We start from the raw sequence: 25,790 nt of genomic DNA, 5'->3' as shown, positions 1-25,790 counted from the left end.
TAGGAAGTGGTTAAGAAAAAAAAAAGCTTCTCTAGTTCAAGCAGAATCAAGGGAGGGGCGGGGATGGGATTGCCATGGTCTGCCACCTACATTTTGTCCTCATAACTCAGGTAAAGCCAGTGACGAGGAAAGCAGGAACTAATATGAACTACTTAAGATCACACCACTAATTAGTGACAGACCCGGCACGAGAGCTATGTCCTGACATCTGGTCCAGGACTCTTTCCAGGACAGTTATTGAGCCCACATATCTCTGGCCTGACTTCCAGATTCTCCCAGCACCAGCCATCCTCAAAAGAGCATCTAGTTGAAATCTACAACTAAGCTCATCTGAGAGAAGAAATCATTATAGTCATCATATGATTATATAAAATCATTATATGATTTCAAATTTCTGCAGAACATTTAAACTTTACAAAGCATTCCTGAATTTACTATTTCATTTCGTGACATGCTCAGAATGACACAGCTAGCAAGCGGTAAAGCTGAAACAGAAACTGATCTTCCACCTCTGTAGCCCATTTCCTCACAGCTGATCTGCTCATGTCCTGAGTCCCAGATATGTAGAAAGAATCCAAGAAGTTTGACAAATTACAATAGGGTGTTCCTAGCATGGAAATGGGGTTAGAATGGTAAGACTTCTAGAAATATGGCAGGCTGAGGTGCTCCACAGGAGCCACAAACAGACAAATCCTAGATAAAATGTGACAAGGATAAATATTTTAATACATTCTTTGACTTGAGAGAAAGAAAGGGAAATGCCTGGGAGCCAGAAACAAAAGGAGAAACCAAAGCCGAGTTGGTAAAACAACAGCAGATGGCCTGGGTTGGGGGTGGGGGGGTGGTTGCAGTTCTCAGCTGGGACCCTGGCCTCAGAGCTGGGGCTCACCCTGTAATGCCACCCAGGGACAGGACATGGGACTTTGGGTCTATGTGAAGCAGGGAAGCTGAACTGAGCTCCCTACATACCTTTGAGCTCCCTACAGCCTGACGTCAGCAAGAACTGCAGCTTCTGTGAAGAGGAGATGGGAAAACTCACCTACCAACAACATATTTTCCATCTGTCTGCGTCCCCAGAAAAAAAAATCAAACACCTGGACTTACACCATTAGAAGGTGTGGGCTCTGAATTACACTGTACAGTGTAAGTACAATCAAAGAACTTTACATTAAAAAACCAGCCCTGGACCACTGAGTTCCTAAATTTCCAGGGAAAACAAAGGCCAAAACTGCTCTCCTGGGATGTTTTCTTCAGTTGAAGCTTCATGCAAATACTCTTTGAAAGTCAGGGCAGGGCGTCTTTGTTGAAAATTCAGGGCAACCAGGTGGCTCAGTCGGTTAAGCATCCAACTCGTGATTTCGGGTAGGTCATGATCTCATGGGTCATGGAATTGAGCCCCGAATCGGGCTCATGCCCAGTAGGGAACCTGCTTGAGTTTCTCTCCCTCTGCCTCTCCTCACACATGCACTCACACACTTGCACGTGCACACACTCTCTCTCTCAAATAAATAAATCTTTTTTAAAAAATTAAAATAAGAAAAAGTAAAATGTTGAACATCCGTTCACATAACCAAACTACAAACACAAGAAAGGGAACTACTGACAATGAATACCAGCAGGTGCACAAATAGGTAAATCAACACTACAAGAACTAGAAATAACAACAATCTAAAGATTAACTTATAATAAGCATGGTTAAAATGATGACATGAAAGACTGACTAGAAGCTACAGGGAGAATATGGAACCTGGTGAGCAGAAATAAGTATATGTGGAAAATAGCAAAATAGAAACTCTAGAAATGAAGACAAAGGCATGGACACTTAGAACTACATGAGTGAGTTCAGCAGCAGGTTGAGTCACAGCAGAGGAGAGAATTAGTGAAACTCAGACTGTTTGGAGGAAATCACCCAGAATGCACCTAGAGGGACAAAAAGATGAAAAATATAAAAGAACTGATTAGGCAAGACTGAAGCTAGAATGGCAAGTCCAACATACCTCTGTTAGGAATTCCAGAAGAGAGACTAAAAAGAATGAGAGAGAGGCAAATATTCAAAGGGAGAATGACTGAGAATTTTCCAGAATTGAAGAAAGACATGAGTCTTCAAACTGAAGGAGTACACCACATCCTAAGCAAAATAAATAAAAATAATATCATTTTCAACATGACTTCCATTTCTTTAGGTTTACCCTTCTCTTTGTGTTTTCTATTTCTCCTGATCCTTCTTTTGGGGTTCAATAATCTATCACTTGACAGTTCAATTTACAGGATGAAAGAGTTAAACAGAAAGGATAAGGGCATAACTCAATGAAATAAAAACAAAGTAGAAGAAAATAATAAAGATAAATATGAAATTAGTGAAATAGAAAACAATGAAACAATAAAGATGGTCAACATAAGAAAAATTGTTTTTCTCTAAGGATTAATGAAATGGACAAAATCCTGGCAAAACAAATATGAAATTTTATACTAATAGTTATTTTCCGCTCCACTTTGAAGGTTATTCTACACTTAGCTAAATTATCATTCACAAGTATATCTTAAGTATATTTAAGACAAACAAGGAGTAAAGACTGAGAGTAGTTAAAACTCACAGATCTCCACTAAAATAACTACTAAAAGATACACAGTGGACACCTTGTGATAAATATGTAACAGAATATATCACATCTAGATATATCATCCGTAAGAACAACTTTTAAAAAAAAGAGAAAAAAAGCCGCCTACCTGCAAAGAAATGGCTATGAGGCTAACAGCAAACTTCTTACCAGCAAAAACAGATGCCACAAGAAATGGAATTATCAAGAAGACAGAGATAAACAACATGAAGTAAAAAAAGGGATATAGGAAAAATAGAATTTTTCAAATTTCTAATACTAAGAAATGCTGGCTTATCTCCTGTGTTCTTTTTTCTGGTATTGAGTGCATTAATTTTTCAACCTTGCTTATTTTTTAATTTACACATTTAAATATATAAATTTCCTTTAAATAACACTTTACTAAAATGAACCATATCTAACACAATGTGAATAAATCCTAAATTTACCATATCAACTGAAAAAAGGGGCCAGTTACAGAAAAAAAAATGTGTATGTACATTTTTAAATACACAAAACTCTTGTGTGTTTTTTTACAAATACCCATTTCTAAAATGTATCAATCAGAATGATGACTGGGAAGAGACATACCAGCTTCAACTAGAGTCTGCCCCTGGGGTAAGAATCAGGATCACAGGATCAAAGAAGGAAGGAGTAATGGGGGTCTTCAGTTATATCTAAAGACATTTTTCCCCTCAACACACACACACACACACACACACACACACACACAAATATACACATATCAAATATTTTTTAAAAGCATAAAACTAAAGGAAAGGAAAGGTGTGGCATTCTGTCACCATCAGCAACTCTTAAATCTCTAAAGGCACTCTGGCCAAAACAAATACCATATCTATTCAGACAGAATGCCTGCCCCAAGTTTTAGCTGGTGTTGAAATATGAGCTGTAAATAAGGAAACCCACAACTTTGCTGCCGTGGAAAAAATGGGATCCTTTTCCCATGTGTCAGAGGCACAGACTAAATCTGACTCACAAAACAGCTTCTGAGAAATTTCACTCTCAATATACTGCCGATTTGGTTAAATAAATACAGATGGATGGATGGATGGATGGATGGATGGATGGATGGATGGATGGATGGATGGACAGATGAACAGGAGGGAAGGTGGCTGGCTGAATGAATGGATGGATGGATGGATGGATGGATGGATGGATGGATGGATGGATGGATGAGTGAATGAATGAATGATTAGTGAATGAATCAATCAATCAATCAATGAATACACTTTAAGGAGAAATATACTAACTAGCACAAGGACAGAGCCTGTGGGAAGAGGATGGAGACCAGCAAATGCAGGACTTTCTTCAGAAGCCTTATACCAAGTGAACACGGACTAAGAGTGACACCCAGTGGCCAGACCTCCTGCACAGCACACAGGATGATTCCCAGGACTCCACACCCTGGCTGTGCTTGTGGCCAGGTGGCTTGTGGGCTTTTTCTCTCATTGCTGTATTTTGGGGAGGTCCATGATCTAGAGAGTGCTGGGGGGGATGCGATGAGCCAGTTTCTCTCTCCCCTCCTTCTTCCACCTCTCCCTGTCTCCTGGCTCACTCTCCCCTTCCCTACGCAATGTGCAGTCTCTGGTGATGGGGTCCCACAGAAGACACTGTAGAAATAAGGAGAAGTTCTCATGCCCCCACTTCGACACAAGGGGTGGTGTTCTTCATGGCGAGAGTGTATCCCCTACAACTAAGCCGGCTAAAATATGATAATCAAATTAATTTAGTGGTATAAGTTACTGCGATTTGGGGCACGGTATGAGGTACAGAAGTCTGAATATAGTTTATGAAATCTCACACCTGCACCCAATGTCCTATTAAAATTGCCTCTTAAAGATTACCACCCACGGCAGGAACAGCCATAGGAAGAGTTAATGCATATTGATCATACACACAAACACTGTGCCTGACACCATTCTAAGTGCTTTACATGTGTTAGTTCATGTCAACTCCTTACAATCCTATGGGCAAATACTAATGCCGTATGCATTTTACAGATGAGAAACCTGAGGCATAGAGAGACCAGTTAACATGCCCAAGGTCGTTAAGCTGGTCAGCTAATGGAGACACACAATGTGCTTCCATGGCCATAAATGCCTTTCAGGCAGTCTGGCTCTGGAAGTCTGATTACTAAGCTACTCTGCCTCCTGATGACCAGGTACCTCCCAATGGCCACTGACCTCTCAATGACCAGTGACCTCCCAGGGGCCAATCCCAAAGGCCTTTCAGCAGGCAGCCCTGCTTTACCTCTCTGCAGTCTGCAACAGTGTTAACTGTCCCCCCACCCAACTCCTTTCCTTCCTCTCATGTGGCTCCTTTGTTCCTTTATCTCCTTTGCTACATTCTTTCTTCCTCTGCTCTGTAAATTGTTCTTCCTCACCAAATCTCTGTCTCTTTATTCTTTCCCCCTTTTACCGGACATCAGCTGCCGATCTGTATGGCAGAAAAAGAACCCTAGATTTAACATCAGGATTCTGGAGTTCCAGACCCAAGGCCTGGGGCTCAGCCCTTTCACTCCTGGGATCCTCATTTGCCTCTGCGGTAAATGAGGGGGTGCTTTGAGCAGTGGTTCGCCCCTTGGTTGCGCATTAGCCCCACCTGGGGAGCTTTCATAACCATGGCTGCCAGGCCCCGCCCACACCAATGAGATAGAACCTCTGGAGGCAGAACACGGGCGTCCATATTTGTGAAGCTCCTGGAATCTCTAAATTCCTGCTGATTGGTCCTCAGCTGTGTCCTTCCTCCCCCTCCCCCACCCCTTCCCAGGTATCAGCCTTGGTCTTCTCACTGGTGTCCTGCCTCCAGGTTCTCCCTTGTCTTCGCACACCTCACTTAAAGCCAGGATTCCAGTCTCATCATTCGTCACTCTTGCTCAGAGATACTCAGTGGCTGAGTTGGCATTCTCTGCCATGTCACGGTCCCACTGACTTTTGCCACACCAATGCCCTCCTGGTAACCTGCCTCTCAACCAACACTAGTTATTCCTCACACAGCCCCTCACTTTCCTACCTGTGATCGCTTTTCCCCATTTCCATCTGTTGAAATACCTTGCGTCCTACAAAGTTGAACTCAGATATTGCCTATTTCACGAAAGTTCTCCTGACACCACTTTCCAGCTTATAAACTCCCGTTCACTTCATAATCTTCTAGGGGCTCGGCGATCGCCCTTCCTCCTTTAGAGTCACTTGAGTTCCCACATTTCTGTGTAGGGAAAAATGACCTTCTGTCTCCTCCGCCTACAAAGGGCAGGGTTTAAAGGGAGCTTCTGACCGTGATCCACTCTCCTCGGTGGCTCTTTTGTACAAGGGAAGACATTCTAGTCTGCGTGTGCAGCGCCTTGGACAATCCTGGGGCCACATGTTCCCAGTGTCTCTGTGCTAGCAGCCAACTCTGTGTTCCCCCTGGGACTTTCAGGGCCCAGGCTTCGTCCTGTTTCCTATCCCCTTGCAGGATGGCCACCCCGGAGAGACGGGGAAGGTGGCCCGCTCCAGGACATCCCAGAAGGCCCCTCTGCCATACTCACATTGGGGAATACGACTCAGGATCTATGCTCCTGGTGGGAACAAAGCCCACTTCTCCTGAGCGTGTTGACTTCCCAATGAACCACTGAAGCCCAGGTATGACAAAGCCGATGATCTCGATGCTTTCTCCCTGGTGAAAATTCAGCTCATCCTTTTCTTCCCTCTCATATTCCTTCCAGGCCTTACATTTTCCTCGACCTGTGGAGAAATAACATCCACGTCAACCAAATAACACAGAAACTGCTCTCGGTGTAATATGAAATGAAGGGTCCCCAGAATTTAGAATTTCGAGGACCAATAACATCATCTCCCCACCCCAGAAAAAGAAATTGGCAGGAATGACACAGTGTAACTGGCTTTTAATTTTGCCAAACTAGGACATTCAAAGAAAGGAACTACCATCCACTTTCACCATCACTTTACAAAAGAAAGGATGTTTTAACAAATGGAGGAAAGATCATCTCAGAATACCTAAAACTGAATAAAGTTCACTCGTGGGAAACTGGAAAGCTTACTATATTGCCTTACTGTGTCTGATTTGCCATTATCATGTAAATACTTCATCATGGTTAGCACAAATCCACAGACCACGGTGAGAAACATTGTGGGATCTCTCCATTTCCTTCCAGATCCTTTGGCTATGACCCTCAGTCTCCCCAACTGTAAAATGGGAATAGTAAAAATACTTGTCTCATAGATATTAGGAAAAGTCAAAGAGATTAAGTGTACCATGCCTCGTACCTAATCACCCTTCAAAAAATGTTAGCCTCCCGTTACTGGTAAACAGAAAACTGCTCAGGCCTCAGAGGGATTTGGAAGACTCCCCTTCTGACTAGGGTCATTGCTCAGCTTGATGAGTCGCCCAGCTAAGATCTAGTAATGACATATTTATGAGCTCTGTGCTGTCCAGTTTACAAAGTACATGTAAGCCTGTTTTCTCAGATCTTTCCAAGAGTCCTAAGGTTAGGTAGAGCAACCAACAGACTCCCCTTTTTGTAGGTTAGAAGGTGGAAGTACGGAGAAGGTCTGTGATTTGTCCAAGGAGCTGGGTTAACCAACTGCTGATTAACCCTTCTTCCCACTAATGCTGCTTTGCTAGAGATAGTGGCTTTTGTGTGTCTTGGTTTCCATGTTTGCTTTAGCTTCTCTGCTACAGCTACTGGCTTTCTTTCTCCCCCTGACGTTTTCGATCAAGTTTCTATTGATTGTGTCCTCAAGAGGAGAAATTCCCACCACTTTGTAGGCTAATAGGATCTATAGCATGTTAAACACTTGCAGTGTGAAAAAACTGTACTGAGTGATTTTCAGACGTCATTTAATTGATTTTTCATGGCATTCAAAGTCAGTTTTACGGTAACATTTTACTCATGAGAAACTTGTAGCGTAGTGAGAGCTCATGAATTGGCCGAGGGCACACTGATTTTAAGGTGTGGAGCCAGTATTTGAACTGAGAACAAACTTCACAGCCCTGTATTCATAATTCCAAGGAATGCTTATACTGCCTCAGATAGCCAAAAATCTTGTTTATGGTCAGTTAATTGATTAGCTTTAATGTCTGCGTTCCATAATCCCTTCCATTTCTTTTTTTAAATTTATTTATTTATTTTAGAGAGATAGAGAGTGAGTGAGCAGGGGCAGGGAAAGAGGGAGAGAAAGAATCTCAGGCAGGCTCCCAGCTGAGCACAGAGCCCAACACAGGCCTCGATCTCAGGACCCTGAGATCATGACCTGAGCCAAAATTAAGAGTCGGACGCTCAACAGACTGAGCCACCCAGGGGCCCCTACCTCTATTTCTTTTTTAAAAAGTGTTCTTTGGGCTCACAGCTTACAAAATTGCACTTGGGCTAGGCTGGTTGGTGGTGGGAGGGGCTCTAAGGATGAAGATGAAAGGAATATATGTTCTAGATACTAGAAAACATTAAAGTTCATTTCCAGTAGATACATATGTGCTTACAGCTACATGTGTATATGTATGTATATGCACGGGTACCCACAAACATAGAGATTCACATAGAGATTCCCTAAAATATATGCATGTTTACATAATACATACTATTATATACATATTTCATTTATTTATTCAACAAATATTTACTGAGTATTTCCATCATGTGCCAGGCATTCCTACTCTTCCTAAATTCAAGACCAATTTCACAAAAGTTTAAGGGAAATTGAAAACGTTTTGACCCGAGATTGAACACAGGCAACCTGGAGGCCCCATGTGGCCCACGTTGGGCTTTTTAGTCACCTGATATATCATTAAATCCCCATGGCCCCCACCATTCGTTAATCTCTTCCACCCAGGCTCTCATGAATCTGTTTGTTCTGTCTGCCACAGTGAGCATTTGTACCAACAGCCCTGGATTGAGACCTCTCATCTCGAAGGAAGGAAACCCATGTTATAGACAGCAACTGGCTTCTCCGTGTCCAGCCAGCAGCAGAGGCTAAGCAGGAATTCACATCAACTGACTCCAAACTTGCAGATAAAATTAGGAGGCAGGGCAGTATTATCTTCCTGACAACACTGTCTTCAACTCAGCCATACCGATCTGATAGGAGCCTGTCCAATCCCTCTTCCTGGAAAGGCCACAGCTTCCTGGATAATTCTTTAGGAACCATCTGCCAATGGAAACATGGGGTTTGCAAACACGATTTCAAAAAATGACAGCAGCGAGCAGAACAGTTCATTAAAATAACAACAATGGCAATGATCATAAGTATCATGGTTACTACTCCTATTATAACAACAGCAAACATTTATTGAGAACTTACTTTGTATCAGGCGCTGTGAAAAGGAGAGGAGTTCAGCAGGCCTAAGATGTTTTCTGGCTCTAAATTAGTTTGCCAGTTAAATAACTAACAAGGGCTCTCTTTCCAATTCTCACTGTCAGATTCTCTGCCAGGGCGAACCACAGGGTCCACAGCCTGGGATCATGTGTATTGGCACTCTGGATGTTTGAGTTTACAAAACCTTCAGGCCCAGATTCTCAAACTTAAGTATGGAATACATCCCCTTATATTCAAGGGGAGCTTATATAAAATGCAAATTCCTGAATCTAATCCCAAAAGAGTCTGAGGATGGCCAGGAGAGCTGAACTCGCAATAAATCCCCAGGTGATTCTGATACAAGTGGTCCCCAGTCCCCATATTGAGAAACACTGCATTTGAAGACCAGGCAGTAGGTTTCCTCTTAGGTACAATGTCCATCTGAAATTTTGAGTTGTCTCCGATTTCACCACATTGTGCAAATTTTGACTGTTAAAAAAATAAATAACAAAAGACCAAAAAAAGCGCAAAACAAACACACACACACACACACACACACACACACACACGCGCCCAGATTTTGTTCCCTCCCTAGCACCGTAGATGTCCATATCTGCAGGCCTATCTACTCTGTTCTGTTCAGATCTCAGTCTGCTCTGGGACCCACGCCCAAGATGCAGTTGGCTACTCACTGGTGGAAAGGGAGCGGCAGAGGTTCCAGAGCTGACAGGGGCACCAGGCCCCGCTGACCCGTCACCAGGGACACGCCCTCCCACTCGGATTCGCCTTCAACTATCTTCACGGAGAGTAACTCCTTCTTGCAAAGCGTCAAATACTCCCCTTCCTTCTCAGCTGGCTGAGCCACGGAGCTCATGGCTCTGCAGAAGAAGTGGCCTGTAGATAATAAGAAAAGCCCCTCCAAGGAGAAGCAGTAGGTGGAAAGGGATTATCACACAATGTAACGTTTCTAACCAGAAGCCCGGCTACTTTTCTTCCTGGGAGTAAAGGACACCGCCAAGGGCGAGGCACCACAGAAAGTCTCTGTGATCCCAGAAAAACTAGACCAGGGTAAAAAAAACCCCGGGGAGGGAATTCACTTGAATTAGACATCATAAGCTCAGAGTAGTTTGTGAGAATAAAGTTTAATTGGGACTTCACCTTGAAAAAAAAAAAAAATGAAACAAAACTTAACAAAAATGTATTTAACAGAACTTGAGTTACAACTGCAACCTTCTGCTTAAACTTAGGGCCAAACAAAGCATAAATTTAGCTGATATGGGTGAATATAATTTCTCCAACTAGATCTTATAGTAGCACAGTATGAAATTCTTTCCTTCAATTGTGATTTGTGCAACATGACCATAAACAGAATCCTGTTGCAAAATAGTCTATGCAAATCTGGCTCTTTCAATGTGCCTGTGATGTCATCTGTCATTAACTGGTTGGTTGTAGCCCAGATCCGATCCTTCCTCGTAAATAGTTTGGCCTATGCTCCAAGAAGTTCCCCAATACCATTTGCCTCCATCTCAGGAAATCTTGCAGGTTTTGCAAGATTTGCAATTTTATTTCACAATTAAATGATATCATATATTTTAAAAAGTGATTCTTACTCTTGGATGCATGTTAGAATTGCCTGGGCAACTTTCAAAAAGTACCAAAGCCTCGCCCCTATCGCTGGAGATTCAATTGGCCCCGATGGAGCCCTGGCAAGGGCATCTTCCGAAAACTCCCCAAGGGGGCGCCTGGGTGGCTCAGTCGTTAAGCGTCTGCCTTCGGCTCAGGTCATGATCCCAGGCTCCTGGGATCGAGCCCCATATCGGGCTCCCTGCTCCACGGGAAGCCTGCTTCTCCCTCTCCCACTCCCCCCTGCTTGTGTTCCCTCTCTCTCTGTGTCTCTCTCTGTCCAATAAAGAAATAAAATCTTTAAAAATAAATAAATAAAATAAAAATTAAATAAATAAATAAATAAAAACTCCCCAAGGGGTTCTCACATCAGACAATCAGTGAGACTGACAAACATAGCTGTTCATGTGATATCAGTGTCGACCTGAGCGAGATGTTTGGAGTAATATTGTAACAGATGGGGTCATTTATGAATATTCTCACCTTTGAACATTTTTTTTGCCTCCCTTTGTATCCTAATTATTTCAGGGGCTCTGATAATAAATATCCAGATAAAAACCCATCCCACCCCCCCTCCATGCTCACCTTCCTGTATCAGGAGTCCCAGGTATATTGTCTCCAGGTGTTTCTCATCCACTGACACTTGGATCTCTGTATCTTCCACCAATCTGCAGTTGAGCCAGTACTTATGGTCAAAGAGGACATGTTCCAGACATGCAGACACATAGCCTAAGAGGTCAAGCCAACATGATTCCTTAACAACATGATTTCTGCCATTAGCTGAGCACAGAAAAGGGTGAGAAAGCTCCTTTCTGAAGTTCCCTCCCAGACCTTCGTCCCCAACCTGATCCCATTTAACTGGAATTAGAAGAACATAGAGAGGTAGCTAGAAAATTTCTAGAGTGAACTGATTCTTCTCAGCATCTGTAGGGAAACACAAGTCATTTTTTAAATGACATTTACTCCTTTCAGCCCATTATGGGTTTCCATAAATGCATAATGAGATGACCAAATCTAATTACCTTTTTCTAATACGTCCATAGAGGAATTTCCGAGATTCTAATTTGGACTCTGGGGGGGTCCTGGTCCCCCCCCTTAAAGTTTTCCTGACTTGAGGTTCAAATGCCTGTACCCTTGATGATGCAGTGGCTGGGGGGGTGTCTGCGACCCACAAAGGAGTTGGGATTCACTTTACCCTCCCTTCTCTGATTCTCTCCATCATTCATGCCCAGCATGTTCTCCCTTGTTAAAACCAGACCAGATACTAAGCAAATTGCAATTATGGATAGTATTTCAAACATGCCTACAAATGTGAATTATTTGTGTTAACATTTTGCTTCTTTTGACTTCCTCTTTCTTAAGATGCAAAAACCTGTTTCTTTCCATTCTGACTCTGTTCTATCTACTTAGGCCTCATGTGCTTCTTGTACTTTAAGATGTACACAAATCACCTGGGGATCTTATTAAAATACAGATACTGGTTCAGTAGATCTGGGATGGGGCCTGGGTTTCTACTTTTCTAACAAGATCCGCGTGGTGCTGATGCTGCTGGTCCATGGAGCACACTTTGAATTGAAGACGGGTCTCTATAAACAATCGTGGAAGGAGATGCACAGTGTGGTGAGCAGATAATCAACATAACCACGAGAGAAGTTCTACCCTCTAGCCAAGAGCTATCTTGACCCTCCACCCCTACACAGGGTCACTTCCTAGAAAACCCTGCAATCCGAATCCCCTTTAGCAGATAACTCCCCCATCTCTTTCTTTGACTCTTTTCCAAAAACATGGGCTAAAGTATCCACAACTGTACTATTTTGAGCAGCTACTTTGATCTGACCCAAGACGGGTTTCTTTTTTTTTTTTCAAACCATCATTCTGCATCTCTCACAGTCCTTCAAATTTAGTGATCACCCAGAACTGTTTACCAATGGATTGATTATTGAAGAAAGTAGTCTCTCCCTGAAAACAAAGTAATGTTGCACATTGCATTTGAGAGTAATAGTTAATATTCGCTTTAGATTTAGTTCTAAGCAGTTTGTGATATTCCAAAAGTTAACCATCCGTGTCAGGGCTCTACCTCTTTTAATTATCAGAGCCAGGCCGATTCCCTAATGTCAAGCCCTTACAAATTGGCTGAACCAAGATGTAGGTTCTCCTCCACCCACCTGCTCCATGTCATACCTAAGTTCAAGTAGGTGGAAAACTTCCAGATTTCCTCCATGGTCTTGAAGGTGATGAGGAACTGAGCCTTCTGGGACTGGATGCCCACCAACCTGGCTGAGAGGTCCTGGGTAAAGAGAACAGTGAGTCAGCCTGGGATGACCACATCCTGTTAATAATCTCAGAGAAGTGCAAAATGCTTCATGTGATTTTCTTGATTGTAGCGCTGGGTTTTTTTTACACCACAAAAAAAAAAAAAAATAGAAAAAGAAATAAAAGGAAATAACCTAAATGTCCATCAATGGGAGACTGGTTAAAATGAATTCTGATTCATCCGTGCAATGGAATATTATGATATTATGCAGCCATAAAAAAGAATGAGGAAATTCTTTGTGCACTGATGCAGCCTTCAAATATACACTGCTAGATGTATAGCAGCAACAGAAAGGAACGAGGATGCAGAACTGTGTGCAAAGAGCGCTACTTTTCGAGTGTGTTTTTTTTTTAAAGGTGTATGGGGGAAGCGGAAGGGTAAATAAGAGAAGGCACATTGGAAGCAAGAATCTATGTCTAATGATTATTTTTATAAAGCTGACAAACAGAAAAAGCAAATTACACAAAAACAAAAACCATCCATAGTCCCTCCTCCTAGAGCTCATCAGTGTTAACACTTTAGTGTATTAACTTTGAATCCTTTTTCCTATGCAGGAGTTTCCATGTAACTGTTTTTATATAAATAGAATCACATGACATAAATTGTTCTATAATCTTTTGAAACTAAACAATATTTCGGGAACCATCTCCCACGTCATTAAACAATTTACATTATTTTCAACAGTTACACATGTCACTGTTACACTAACGTAATCCTTAGTTAGTATTTCCTATGGTTAGACGATTGAGTTATTTTCATTTACCATACTAAACAGTACTGTGATAAACGCCCTCAATCTTTGTACACATCTTTGATTGTTTTGACACAAATAACTCTGAGAAGGGCAGTTGGGAATGCAGATATCTACATTTCCAATCCTAAAATGCAGGAGCCATACTGCCCTCCGGAAAGGCTGGGTGGTGCCAATTTGCATTGCTCCCCCGCTCCCTTTTTTTAATACCTGAGAAAATAGGCCTGACCTACTGTACAGACTTGGTTTTCCCCTAAAATCTTTCTCTGTTGCTTGTCCAAGCTGCTAGAGTTGACTACAATGAGTGATGGTGAGAACATCCTTCCTCCCCCCAGGCCAGGTCCTGCGATCAAAGATCGACCCCTGGAACGCTGCTCTGGGGGAATCCTGTGGAAAGAAGAGGAGAGAAAGAGAGGAAGGAAGAGAGGAAGAGCCCCTAGGTCAGCAAAGCCATAACTCCGGGGTTCTCCCATACCAGGCCCCAGGAGTCCCCAGAGCCTATTATCAGGGAAGGGGTTCTAGATAAAAACCGATTTCCAGGAGATTCATCAATTGACAGGCACTTCACCAATCTATGAACAATGCTTCATTTAACTCACAATAACCCTATGCAGAGAGTACAATTACACTATTTAATCCATTCTAAGATGCACTTTTACCACATTTAATTATTTCTGAAATAAAAGATAAGGAAGCATGGCATCCTACTTAATTGGCAGCATTTATTTCCCTTTCTTTGAGGTATATAAAATATTGCTGCATTTTATAATCAAACGGCATCTCAGCGTTAATAGAAAATGGCATTATCCATGTGTTAGAGTCAAGGAGGACCAGGCACGGACAGGTTAAGCAATTTGCCCCGGGTCACCCTGAGCGTAGGCAACGGCCCCACTGACTGGAGCCTAGATCCAGCTGACTCCAGGTCTCTGCTCCCACACCCAAGCTGGCCCGGCTCAACCCTCAGCCCAGCAGACTACCTGGTTCAATCAAACCCAGCTCCTGCCCACGCCAAAAGTGCCTCAAATTTTAAAAAATGATGGTGCTAGTTAGCAGCTCATGCCTCCAAGTTTCTGAATTTTGGAAATTAAAAAAAACCCTACTATTTATAATTTATCTGCTATTTAGGAAGAACATGCCACCACCCAAAGTGCCAACCGACTTCTCCCGACAAACCAGTCTTTTTTTTTTTTTACATGACAGATTAATAGAACACATTTCCCTTTTTAATTTGTATCAAATTAATTCAGAGACTGTAAAAATAACTAGAACATAATAGTTTATTACATGAAGTAATATTCTTTTTCTCCCCTCCAGTTGCAACAACTTTTAACCATTTCTGACTTTGGTTCTCTTCCTAAGTCCCTTCCAGGGGACACCTGGGTGGCTCAGTCAGTTATGCATCTGCCTTCAGCTGGGGTTGTGATCCCAGGGTCCTGGGATAGAGCCCTGCGTCAGGCTCCCTGCTCAGCAGAGAGCCTCTTTCTCCCTCTCCCTCTACCCGCCGCTCCTCTTGCTTGTGCTCCCTCTGTCAGATAAACGGATAAGTTCTTTAAAAAAAAAAAAAAAAAAAAAAGAATCTCTCCTAAACTGTAAATAATTTGGTCTTACCCTTCTTCCTTGGTTTAACAACTGAAGATACTAGCTACCCACTATGAAAGGAGGAACTGGTTTATTTACTTGATTGCCTTTTACTCCTCTCATTCTAAAATTTATAGTTATTAATTTTTGATTGGCAATTTGGGTACTTAAAAAAAAGTATACTTAGTGGTTACCAGCGGTGAGGGAAGGGGATGGGAGGGGCTTATTGTATAGTAGATACAGAGTTTCAGTTTGGGATGATGAAAAAGTTCTGGAATGGATAGTGGTGATGGGTGAATAACAATGTGAGTGTATTGATGCCACTGAATTGTACACTGAAAATAATTAACGTTGAAAATTTATGTTACATCTATTTTATCACCATGAAAAAAACAACAAAATTCCAATTTACCACATTTTTTAAGCTATACTTCATGAGGTAAATAATCATAACAATTCTCATCCTACACAGGTGAGTCGCTTGTAGAAGGCCAAACAGCGATGAGTGGCAGATTTGACACCGTTTTTTCTCTGACTCTGCAACTCAGAGTTTGCCCCATTCCGAGTTGTGCCTATTCTTGCTGAGCAGCAAATGTGTACATTTTCATCATTCTTTCCTTCCTTCAGCTGTTAATCTTGAGGGCCTACTTTGTTCCTGGCGCTGTCCTAGGTGCTGGCAAGCCATGCAGCGGCCGGACAGAAGGCAGGCTCAGAACTGCACCGGGCCACCCCAGCTCACCTGAAACAGGGCACGCACCTCCAGGTCCTCATTCTCCAGGGCCCAGAGCCGCCTCCTGGCCGCTTCCTGCAGGAGGCCGTTTACGCATCTCCGGGAGCGGCTCTTCACACTGAAGGAGAGCGTCAGATCTTAAAGAGAACACAGAGAGAAATGCAATCAGGTCAGGCTGGAAATGGAACAAAAGAGAAAAAAGAATTAGGTGAACCCCAATGTTTCCCACACCTAAATCTTAAATTAGTGTCCTCATTAATTAGAGATTATAAGTAATCTTAACGATCTCCTGAGTACCTCCTTTAAAATGTCCCCCAAGAGAAAAAAAGAAAGAAAGAAAAGGCTGAAGCCTGGGAGTGTTCCAGAATCCCAGGAGTTGCTGTTGTTATTTCTGCTTTGAACAAGGTATGTTCCTAGGCTTCCTGGCACCGAGGTGACAGTGCCAACAAGAAGAACTAGACATATATATCTTCCTGTGGATGATTTGTGAAAGTTTTGAACAAATACTAATTTTTCCATATATAGAAATTATTTATGTGTCAAATTTACGATATGTAATAGTCTATACTTTATGCATTATGCATACACCATACATTTTCTCTCAACTGTTTCTAATAATGAGTTTATTAATGTTTGCCAGGGTAGTTGCTTAATGTATTAAAGTCTATCTTTAATTTCTTCAAAATGCACATTTATTGCACCAATACTATGAGCAAAAGCTGTTTCAGGTGCTGGGATACAGCAGGAGACAAAAGAGAGGTGGTCCCTGTTCTCATGGAGCTTGTATTCTCTGCAAGTAATCAATTCTATGAACATAATAATTTCGGATGGAGAAAAGTGCTAAGAAAGCAGTGTAATTGGGTTAACAGACAGCATGATGGAGCAGTGCAAGGCTCAGGGGTATGCCTTTGGACAGTATTGTTGGAAAAGGCCACCCTGAGGAGGTTCATCTTACAATTGCACTTTGCCACGTCTTCTTTAGACAATAAGTAGCTATCGCGTTAATAATTATCAAATACAATGAACCAAACAGGCATTGGACTGGATAATCATGGAGGTCTCTCTTCTAGCCCTAACTTGCCAGGGACTTTGCCAATCCCTGAGCCCGTTAAAGACAGCCCCTCTCCTGCTGGGCCGTGGTAACACAAGGCAGCCTGGACTCCCATGTTTAAAAGGCCCCTTTTTAACCAAGAAGTCCTGAAAATGCTGTGGCTTCTGGCCAGCTGCAATAAGACATACCCCACCGACCTGACATGGGTGTGAACTGCGGGCAGATGTTTGTTCCACTCTCTTCTTCCATGGCCTGTGTTCTAACCTCAGCCAAGCCCCCCATCTTCAGCTGTCCGACCCAGCCCTCTGTCTGGTAGCCTCAGCGATCAGCACACTGACCTCTAGGAGGAGGTGAAGCCCAGGGAGGCGGAGTCACACAGACCTGGGCTCAAGGCTTGGCTCTGCCCTCACTCACTGTGCCGTGCTGAGCAGTTAATGACCTCTCTACAGTTGACTTTTCTCATTAGCAAAATGAGAATAGTACCTATTTCACGGCGCTTTTAAGAGGCTTACAAATGAGATTATGCATTTAAACCTTTTTGTTCGGTGCCTCCTACACAATAAATATTCAATTAACACATGAAGCATTAGCTGTTAACTCTACTGCTCCCTCTGCCCTCATCTTGTCACACTTGTAATCAACCTTGACTCTGACTGGTTCTATTTCTCCTTTTCACCAAACCCATCTCTCCTGTCCTTCCAAAGCCTGATCCAAACTCCCTTCTAGAATCTCTCACAATAGCCCCCAGTGAATGACAGCCCCTTCGGTGTGGCTCTCCTTGTCCAGCATATGAATCCTTGGATCTGTCACTCAAAAGACCTGGATTTAAATAAGCAAACTGCTTTTGAGAACTCAACAGTTAAGAGCTGACACTCAAGAGCCTCCTGTCTGGACCCCACTGTGAGATCCTACCGTGCCCTCAGCAGACCAGATGAGGGAATAAATCAAGCTCAATCCAGTGTTAGTATGAAATACACTCTGTCATTTTTTTCTAAGTCCTTCTGAAAACCGGTCATTTAATCATGCTAATGTATCTGATTGATTTTGTTGGTGACTCTTCTGCATAAAGGAGAGATTGGAGGCTGGGGTGAAATGTTCCCTTCTCACTCAGTGACTTTCCTGGAAACAGTTCATCATGGTGGAAAATGCTAAAAGACAGACAAGTTCAGCCCCTCCTTTGTTCATTGGCCTTCATGCACTGATAAGGCAAAATGCTGACTGCACTGCATTCAAGAAACAACAGGTGGCGAGTCACCTTTTGTAGAGGACAGCCCAAGCTAACAGACAAAGAAGCAGACTGATACAAGAACAAGAAAGGGCAAGATTTTTCTCACGGCCAGCCCAGCAGTTTGACCGAATCTGAAAATAGGAAAAGAACCTGGTATGACATGTAAACACCACCACTTACCTGGTCTATGTCCTTTGAACCATTCTTAATGTAAATCTTTTTCACAAATCTATCGTTTGTCTGCCCGAGAGAAGTATATATTTGGAGGGGCAATGAAGCATCGTGGCTATGAACAAGGATGGGGGTTTGAACCCCTGTCTCATCACAGACTAGCTGTGTGGCAGTGGGGAGGCTGCCTTCCTCTCTGAGACTCTGCCACCTTTGAAATGGGGAGTTTGATGGCACCTCCTAGAGGTGCACACGTGAGAATGAGAGGCGATCATTTAGCACCTGCTTGGCACACGATTTGTCCCCCAAAATGGTCCCTGTTACTATATGACAGACCCTGGGTCTTCTGCGGGTTAATCCCCAGAGCTTCTGGCACAAAGTCCAGCCCAGGTACACCACCCTCTGCTGCCAACGTCTCGCCAGCTCCGTTGAGGTCTCTTACCGGGAACCTTGTGAAAGTTGTGTCTTGAGAATAGGATTTCTTTCATGTTAATTTCAAAATCTTGTTCTGCTTCTGAAAGATTCATACAGGTGCTCTTCTGCTTGGCCCATCTCACCCCACATATTCAACCCTTTATTCACTTATGCATTTACTTAACAAGTGATTATTGAGAACCTGCTATGTATAAGGTACTGTAGAGAGAATACGAACATGACCTCCACATATTTATTCAACAATTTGTGTATTTATTTACCAAACATTTTCTGAAAAACCAGCCATGCACAAATAAATCTTTAAGATACCATGTAGAATAAATGCATAAGTCTTCCAAAAAATTACCTCTGCCCTCCAGCACCTTAATATTTAATTGATGATATACTTTCTTCAGTAGAGCAAATATATATGGAGCTCCTAATATGTGCCAGATTGTGAAGGCCTTTGAGTGGTCACCTGAGAAGCTTTAACTTAATCTTGCAAGCAATGGAGAGCATTGGAAGATTTGTAAGCAAGTGAATACCACATTCAAGGTCATACCTACAAAGATGGTGGTGCCTAGAAAGGATAAAAGGAAAGGAGCCTGCAGATGGGAGAGATAGGGAGGATATTGTGGTATTCTACATGAAAAATACTTTAAAAAATAGGGCTTCTCTTTGGGGTTTAGATACCTGGAGTCATGTTCTGCGGCAGGAAACATCTTTCCTTGTCTTCAGATGAGACTATAAACTCACTTGATATGGCTGGATCCTTGGAAGGAGTTTCTTTACCTGGAGGAGATCAAATGAAAGATCATTTGTATGAGTGTAAGCGAGATATAAGCATGGACTGCAAGTCGCTGTCAAGTGACAATTTTTTCTCCAGGGCAGGTGGCATGGAAGAATTCTCCCTGCTATCACCAATTGCTTAATAATTATTTTGTACTCAACCGTTATCAAAGACCTGTCATACCTGCTATCTCAATTCTGCAGTAGCCTGAGGATCCCTGTTTTATTTAAAATAAATAAATAAGACAGAGTCCCACTCACGGGTCAGACTGAGTCCCACGGCTGAGGACACTGAAAATGCTCAATATACGTTGAACCTAAAATGTCATTATAGATCTGCCTGCAGCAAGGTTTAAGGTCAGTGGGTAGATAACGGAAGTGCTGGAGTAGAGCAAGGGAGGGTGGCATCACTAGGGAGATGGCTGGTCATGCTTGTAATGGACTGGAAACATACTGATGGTCACCAGACTGTTTGCCCCCAAGAGTCCTGTGTGGGACTTCTCCTCAGATCTCCAAAACGTTCCTGTCTTTGCCACTGTCGAACTGTAGTGAAAGGAGAAGAAAGAAGATCATGGCACGGGCTAGGCTTAGGGAGGAGGCTATTTTGATGGCAGACAGTTGAAAAGAGAAGAGAAGAAGCTGTAAAGCACGAGGCAGTGGATATAAAAGAATAGAAGGAAATTTCACAAGCATCACTATGAAATGTGGGCCTCCCTCGTGGTATCCCCAAAATACAACAAGAGAACTCAAGTCCGTAACACATTACTTTTGGTTAGTCTGTTCCTTTGACCATGGAACTGTTCAAGGACTATACCATGGGGTCAGAATACTATAAGCACTGCCTGGGCCTGGAAAGAGGGGTTAAGAATCTTGGCTCAATCACTGTTTGCAAGTCCCTCACTTAATTCTCCCAGGTTCTTCAATTGTAAAATTAGGCTAGATCAGAGTTAAACAGACCAACCCATTTTGCACTGTGGACCTGTTCTTCTACTGAGGCAGCCCAAGAGGGATAGGGACCAGCCATCACACTCCATCCACTCACTGTTGATGAATGCTGACCCCAAATCCTCACATGGCTGCCCAGATGTCTGTGCCTCCCCTCCCTGCTCCATGCCTACACAGTGAGATTATGAGTCCCAAATGGAGGACATTCCATTTCTTCATAGCAGGAGCAGTTAGCACTTTTTGGGGTGATGCATAGGGAGAATGAAGTGGATTTGGGTTTGAATAGGCAGAAGGAGGGGCCCATCAGCTCACAGCTCATCATCCAGTCTTGTTAGAGGTTCAGTGTTGAAAGCAGCTTAGCTGAAGCTGGCAGTAATGAGCTATGGATGAACTGGATCATTTTGTACTTCTGCCCCCAGGAACCAAAGGCAACTGTAGCAAAAGGACACTGGCTTGGGAATCATGAGATAAGAGGTTGAGCACACATCAGATTCTCCCATACATTAGTTAATGACCTTGGGCAAGGCATTCCATCCTTCCCTTTTCTGAAGTTTCACTTTTCCCACTCACAAATGACAGATAAATCTAAGTTAGTGGTTCTCAACTCTGACTGCCTATTTGAATCACTCAGATTGCTTTTCAAAAATAGCAGTGCCTAGGCCCCATCTCCAGAAATGCTGATTTATGTGGTTCATAGTGAAGCCCAGCCATAGAAATTCTTTTAAGTTCCCCAAACGATTCTAATTTGAGCCAGTGTTGGGAACCCTACATCTAGACCGGTGCTTCTCAAACTTTCATGTGTGTACGAATGGCCTGAGGATACTGATAAAATTTAGATTCTGCCTCAGTAGGTTGAAAGCCTAAGGTTCTGCATGTCTAATGTGCTCTGGGTTGGTGGGGGGGGCTCCGGCTGGTCCCAGGATCACACTTGGAGTGGCTGCCTCCTTCCTTACTCTACGACAGTTTGAAAACTGATAGGCTAGAAGCCAGAGTCCATCATAAACCCACAAACATCATTTTTCTTTCTTTTTTTTTTTTTGTTCTTTTTTGTTATTCTTTTTTTTCTTTTCCCCAGCAGTGAATTTTTAAAGTTCGAATTTTACATAACCAGATGCTTGGCTTCGCTTTGAAAACGGGAAGATCTGTACTTTGGGGCCCTTATTCTCATGTGGCCACAGTCGGCTGGGGCCAAACGTTCGCTGCCCCTCTGCGGCCTTCCTTCTCTGTCCACCATAGTCTGCACACCGTCAAAGTTACTCATTCACATCCGGCCCCCGCAAGCTTCGAGAGTGCGTCCCTATCGCAACACTGCATGGAAAGAAACAACAGCCTAAGGATGGTGAATGCCCACCAGGTAAGCCCACCTTGAAGAAAGACATTCATGGCCACCCTACTTTGAGGGAGAGGGCAGGGCAAAAAGCTCTGAAAAGATGTGTGAGGTTTAGAGCAGAAAATTACAATGTTTGCAAGTCCCTCACTTAATTATAAAGTCCACTTAATTATATGTCCTTAAAAAGGACGTAATTTATAGACTGCATCAGAGTTACCTAGGTGCTGCTTTTTAAAAAGTTGTCTGTCCTAGCCAACTTGTAGAAAAATAGAGAAGAGGGGCGCCTGGGTGGCTCAGTCGGTGAAGCATCTGCCTTCTGCTCAGGTCATGATCCCAGGGTCCTGGGATCATGTCCCGCATCAGGCTCCCTGCTCAGTGGGAAGCCTGCTTGTCTGCCATTCCCCCTGCTTGTGCTCTCTCTCTCTCTCACACACACAAATAAATAAATGAAATCTTTAAAATAAAAAAAAAGGAAAGAAAAATAGAGAAGAATATCTGCATGACTTGAAGTAGCCAGTTATTTCCTAAACTGGATGGAAAAGTGCTACCCACACACACAAAAAATAATAATGGATAAAATAGGAACTTTCGTTAATCAAAAGATGCAATTAAGAGAGTGAAAAGTAAGTGATGGAGTAGAAGAAAATATAAAGAATGTACAGAATGTAAAGAATTCAAATCCAGAATATATAAAGAATGCTATGCATCTTTCAGAAACAAGTAGGCAACCCACTAGAAAAATGGATAAAAGGCATGAATAAGCACTTATCAAAGCAATATCCAAATGGCCAATAAATTTATGAAAATTTTCTCAAACTCATCAGGTACATGAAAATTAAAACCACAGTGGAACACCTCCACACAGACTGGCTAAAATAAAAAAGACAGATAAAGCCAAGTGTTCATAAGGATACAAAGCAACTGGAACTCCCATCCCATATACTGAAAGTGTGAGAATAAGCCTTGAAAATTTTTACTTTGGAAAAACTGTTTGACATATCAGTTCAAGCTGAATATATGCCTACAGTAAGATTCAGCAATTCCGTTCCTAGGCATATACTCAAAAGAATACATAGATGTGTTCACCAAAATACAACACCCAAAACCTGGCAACAAACCAAATGTCCATCTACACAAGAATGGACAAGTAAGTGATAGTATATACAATTAAGTACAATAAAGCAATAAGAATAAATGAAAGACAACCCCAGGAAGCAGTATAGATGGATATGTTCACCTTGTGAAAATTCACTAAGCTGTACACATGTAATTTTGTGTGTAGTTCTGTATAAATGGTAAATTTTGATAGAAGAAAAATTCAGAAATATTCCTTGAGCCATTCTCTACCTACATCACATCCAAATATCTAGGGGTAGAGTCTGGAGATGTGCATTTTCAATTAGTATCTTGAGGATTTCTCTTGTACTCTAAAGTATGAGAATCTCTGGAGTAGAGAGAGCCTATTCACCAGCTGCCTGGGGACCCATGAGCCAGAAGACAACCATTTGAGACACAATAAGGAATCTGGAAAATTTGGGTGAGCCACATAATAGGAAGAGCAGTTAATAGCTGCACAGGGATTCATAGTTTACAGAACTCTTTTGCACATGGATTGTATTTCAACATGAAAGAATGAAGACTTAGCTGGGCCTTAAAAAAACGGACTAGAGACAAATCAAGGCAACAAAAAGCTATCATATGGAATGAAATATGTTTAAAAAAAAGTATGATTTCTTTAATGACTGAAAGGAAATAGACCAGAAGGTTCATAGTGGCTAGTGCTGAATCATTTTTCATCATCTTTTTGTCTACTTTTGTCCACTTTCCAAATATCCTGTAATAGACACACATTTGTTTTCTAACACTGAAGGCAGGTAGAGAAGTGGCTAAGAACAAAGACTGCAATTAGACAGTCCCAGACTCAACCCTGAGTTTCTTCATTAGTCAGATGAGCCTTGTAAACCCAGTCCATGTAGTTAAGGTGGGGATGACTCCGTCCCTAGCTCCAAAAGTGGGCAGCGGACTCAAGCATAAGCCAATCATGTTATGTTATGCCATGGCCACATAACCAAGGTGAAGCCAATGAGAACTAGTCGTAGGACCCTCATCAGCACTCTGCAGGAAGAGATTTCTTTCCATTGCACTAGGAGTTGTGACTATGACAGCCTGCAACGGGGGGACCTACCACAGGGTGGGGGTCTGCCTGAGGTTGAGGCCAACCCAACAAAAGTTTAGGAGTTTAGGAAAGATAACTTTCTGATAACATCATTTGAATATCTTGATCCAGCCATACGTAAAGCATACAACTCCTGGATTTTTCATTTATGAATCAATAAATTACTTTTGGTATAAGCTAGTATCATTTTTGTTATTATTATGGGTGAGAAAAAGTTACTAATTAAAAAAAATTGAGATTTATTTAAAAACTGCCAAACTGCTTTCCAAAGCAGCTATAACGTTTTGCATTCCCATCAGCAATGTAAAGAGAGTTCTGGTTTCCAGTTGCTCCATATCCCCACCAACCTCTGATATTATCAGGCTTTTTAATTTTAGCCATTCTATAGGTGTGTAGTTTTATCTCACTGTTTCAACTGACATTTCGTTAATAACTAATGATGTTGAGCATTTTTTTATGTGCTTATTTGCCAGACATACATTTTCTGAATGAAAGTGTCTTTACAAACCTTTTGTTCCGTTTAATTAGGTTATTTACCTTCTCATTACTGAGTTATAAGGGTGAGATTTTTTAAAGATTTTATTTATTTGTCAGAGAGAGAGCAAGTGGCAGGCAGAGCTGCAAGAGGGAGAAGCAGACTCCCCGCTGAGCAAGGAGCCTGATGTGGGACTCGATCCAAGGACCCTGGGATCATGACTTGAGCCGAAAGAGGATGCCTCACTAACTGAGCCACCCAGATGTCCCAGGGTGGTTTTGTTTGTTTGTTTGTTTGTTTTTGTTTTTTTAATGTTCTGGATACAAGTATCAGATATGTGGTTTTCGTGTATTATCCCTGAGTCTGTGGCTTCTTTTTCACTTTCTCGGTAGATTTATATGGGGGGAGGGAGGGAGGGGAGCGAAATTACTGGCAAAGAGATCAGCAAGATAAGGGGGAATGAACTTTGCATACACAGAGACAGCAGAAGCCAGCCTGTACGTACCAGAGAGGTCAGTGATCATGGGGCTAAAATTGATAAATACGGTAGAGTCAGGATAGGGACCGCATTTCAAGGCAAGCAGAGGAATTTAGAATAGATACAGCAAGCAATAGGGAGGCATGAAGCATTCTCGAGCATGGGAATGGCCTAATAACAATGGAAATTCTACCTGGGGTGGCACAAGAAGGACAGGGGAGAAGAAAAGACGAGAGGCAGGGAGGCCAGCCAAAAAGCTGTCTGGCAATCCAGGAGTATAAGCGTGAGACTGTGCGCTGTGATTTTGGCAAATGGGAAGTGAGGGAATATCGTGAATGACTTGGTATTTTAAAGTTAGAAGAGAGAAAGCATCTTGACATATTGAGTATGAGGGATAAAAATAAGGAAGAGGCAATAATTACAGCAAATGAATAGATAGAAGGGATTTAAGAGATCATTTCGTTTCTACTCCTCATTTTACTTGGAAGAAACAAAGGAGTAGTGATTCTACCAAGGTCACATAGCACGTTCCGCGACAGAGTCAGAGGCCACCCAGATCCCTGGGGGCAGACTATGCTGCCACCATGACGTTAACCTGACCTCAGATCTCTGAGGTCTGCAGGCTCTAATCTGGAAACATCTCACTCTCAGCAACTTGTTGGACATGAGCTCTCTCCTCTCTCAGTCTCCCCTTTCTCCTACCTTCCACCCCAACTTTAAGAAGAAAACTTGAAGAAGTGTTTCCCTGCGTGCTTTTTTTCTCCACCTACATATTTTTTTTTCCTTCTTTGACCTGAAGGTCACACCACCAGCAAGTTTTAAGATGTAAACC

General features: G+C 42.5%; 1 protein-coding gene across 4 annotated transcripts in view; it reads right to left on the bottom strand.

Annotated features, from left to right (window-relative positions):
- Nucleotides 1–25,790, bottom strand: part of SH3TC2 (SH3 domain and tetratricopeptide repeats 2) — a 51,699-nt gene that overhangs the window by 22,535 nt on the left and 3,374 nt on the right. For all 4 annotated transcript variants that reach the window (XM_027607150.1, XM_027607151.1, XM_027607152.1 and 1 more), the window contains exons 2-8: nucleotides 19,459–19,557; nucleotides 15,914–16,041; nucleotides 12,713–12,818; nucleotides 11,117–11,260; nucleotides 9,601–9,802; nucleotides 8,688–8,761; nucleotides 6,145–6,340 (exon numbers count right to left, since the gene is read on the bottom strand). In XM_027607150.1, the coding sequence (XP_027462951.1) occupies nucleotides 6,145–6,340; nucleotides 8,688–8,761; nucleotides 9,601–9,802; nucleotides 11,117–11,260; nucleotides 12,713–12,818; nucleotides 15,914–16,041; nucleotides 19,459–19,557 (949 nt within the window). The remainder of the gene's footprint in view (nucleotides 1–6,144; nucleotides 6,341–8,687; nucleotides 8,762–9,600; nucleotides 9,803–11,116; nucleotides 11,261–12,712; nucleotides 12,819–15,913; nucleotides 16,042–19,458; nucleotides 19,558–25,790) is intronic.

Source organism: Zalophus californianus, chromosome 5 (genome assembly GCF_009762305.2).
Source record: "Zalophus californianus isolate mZalCal1 chromosome 5, mZalCal1.pri.v2, whole genome shotgun sequence".
Lineage (NCBI taxonomy): Eukaryota > Metazoa > Chordata > Mammalia > Carnivora > Otariidae > Zalophus > Zalophus californianus.
Note: the sequence above shows the minus strand (reverse complement) of the source record. Positions and strands in the feature narration are given on the sequence as shown.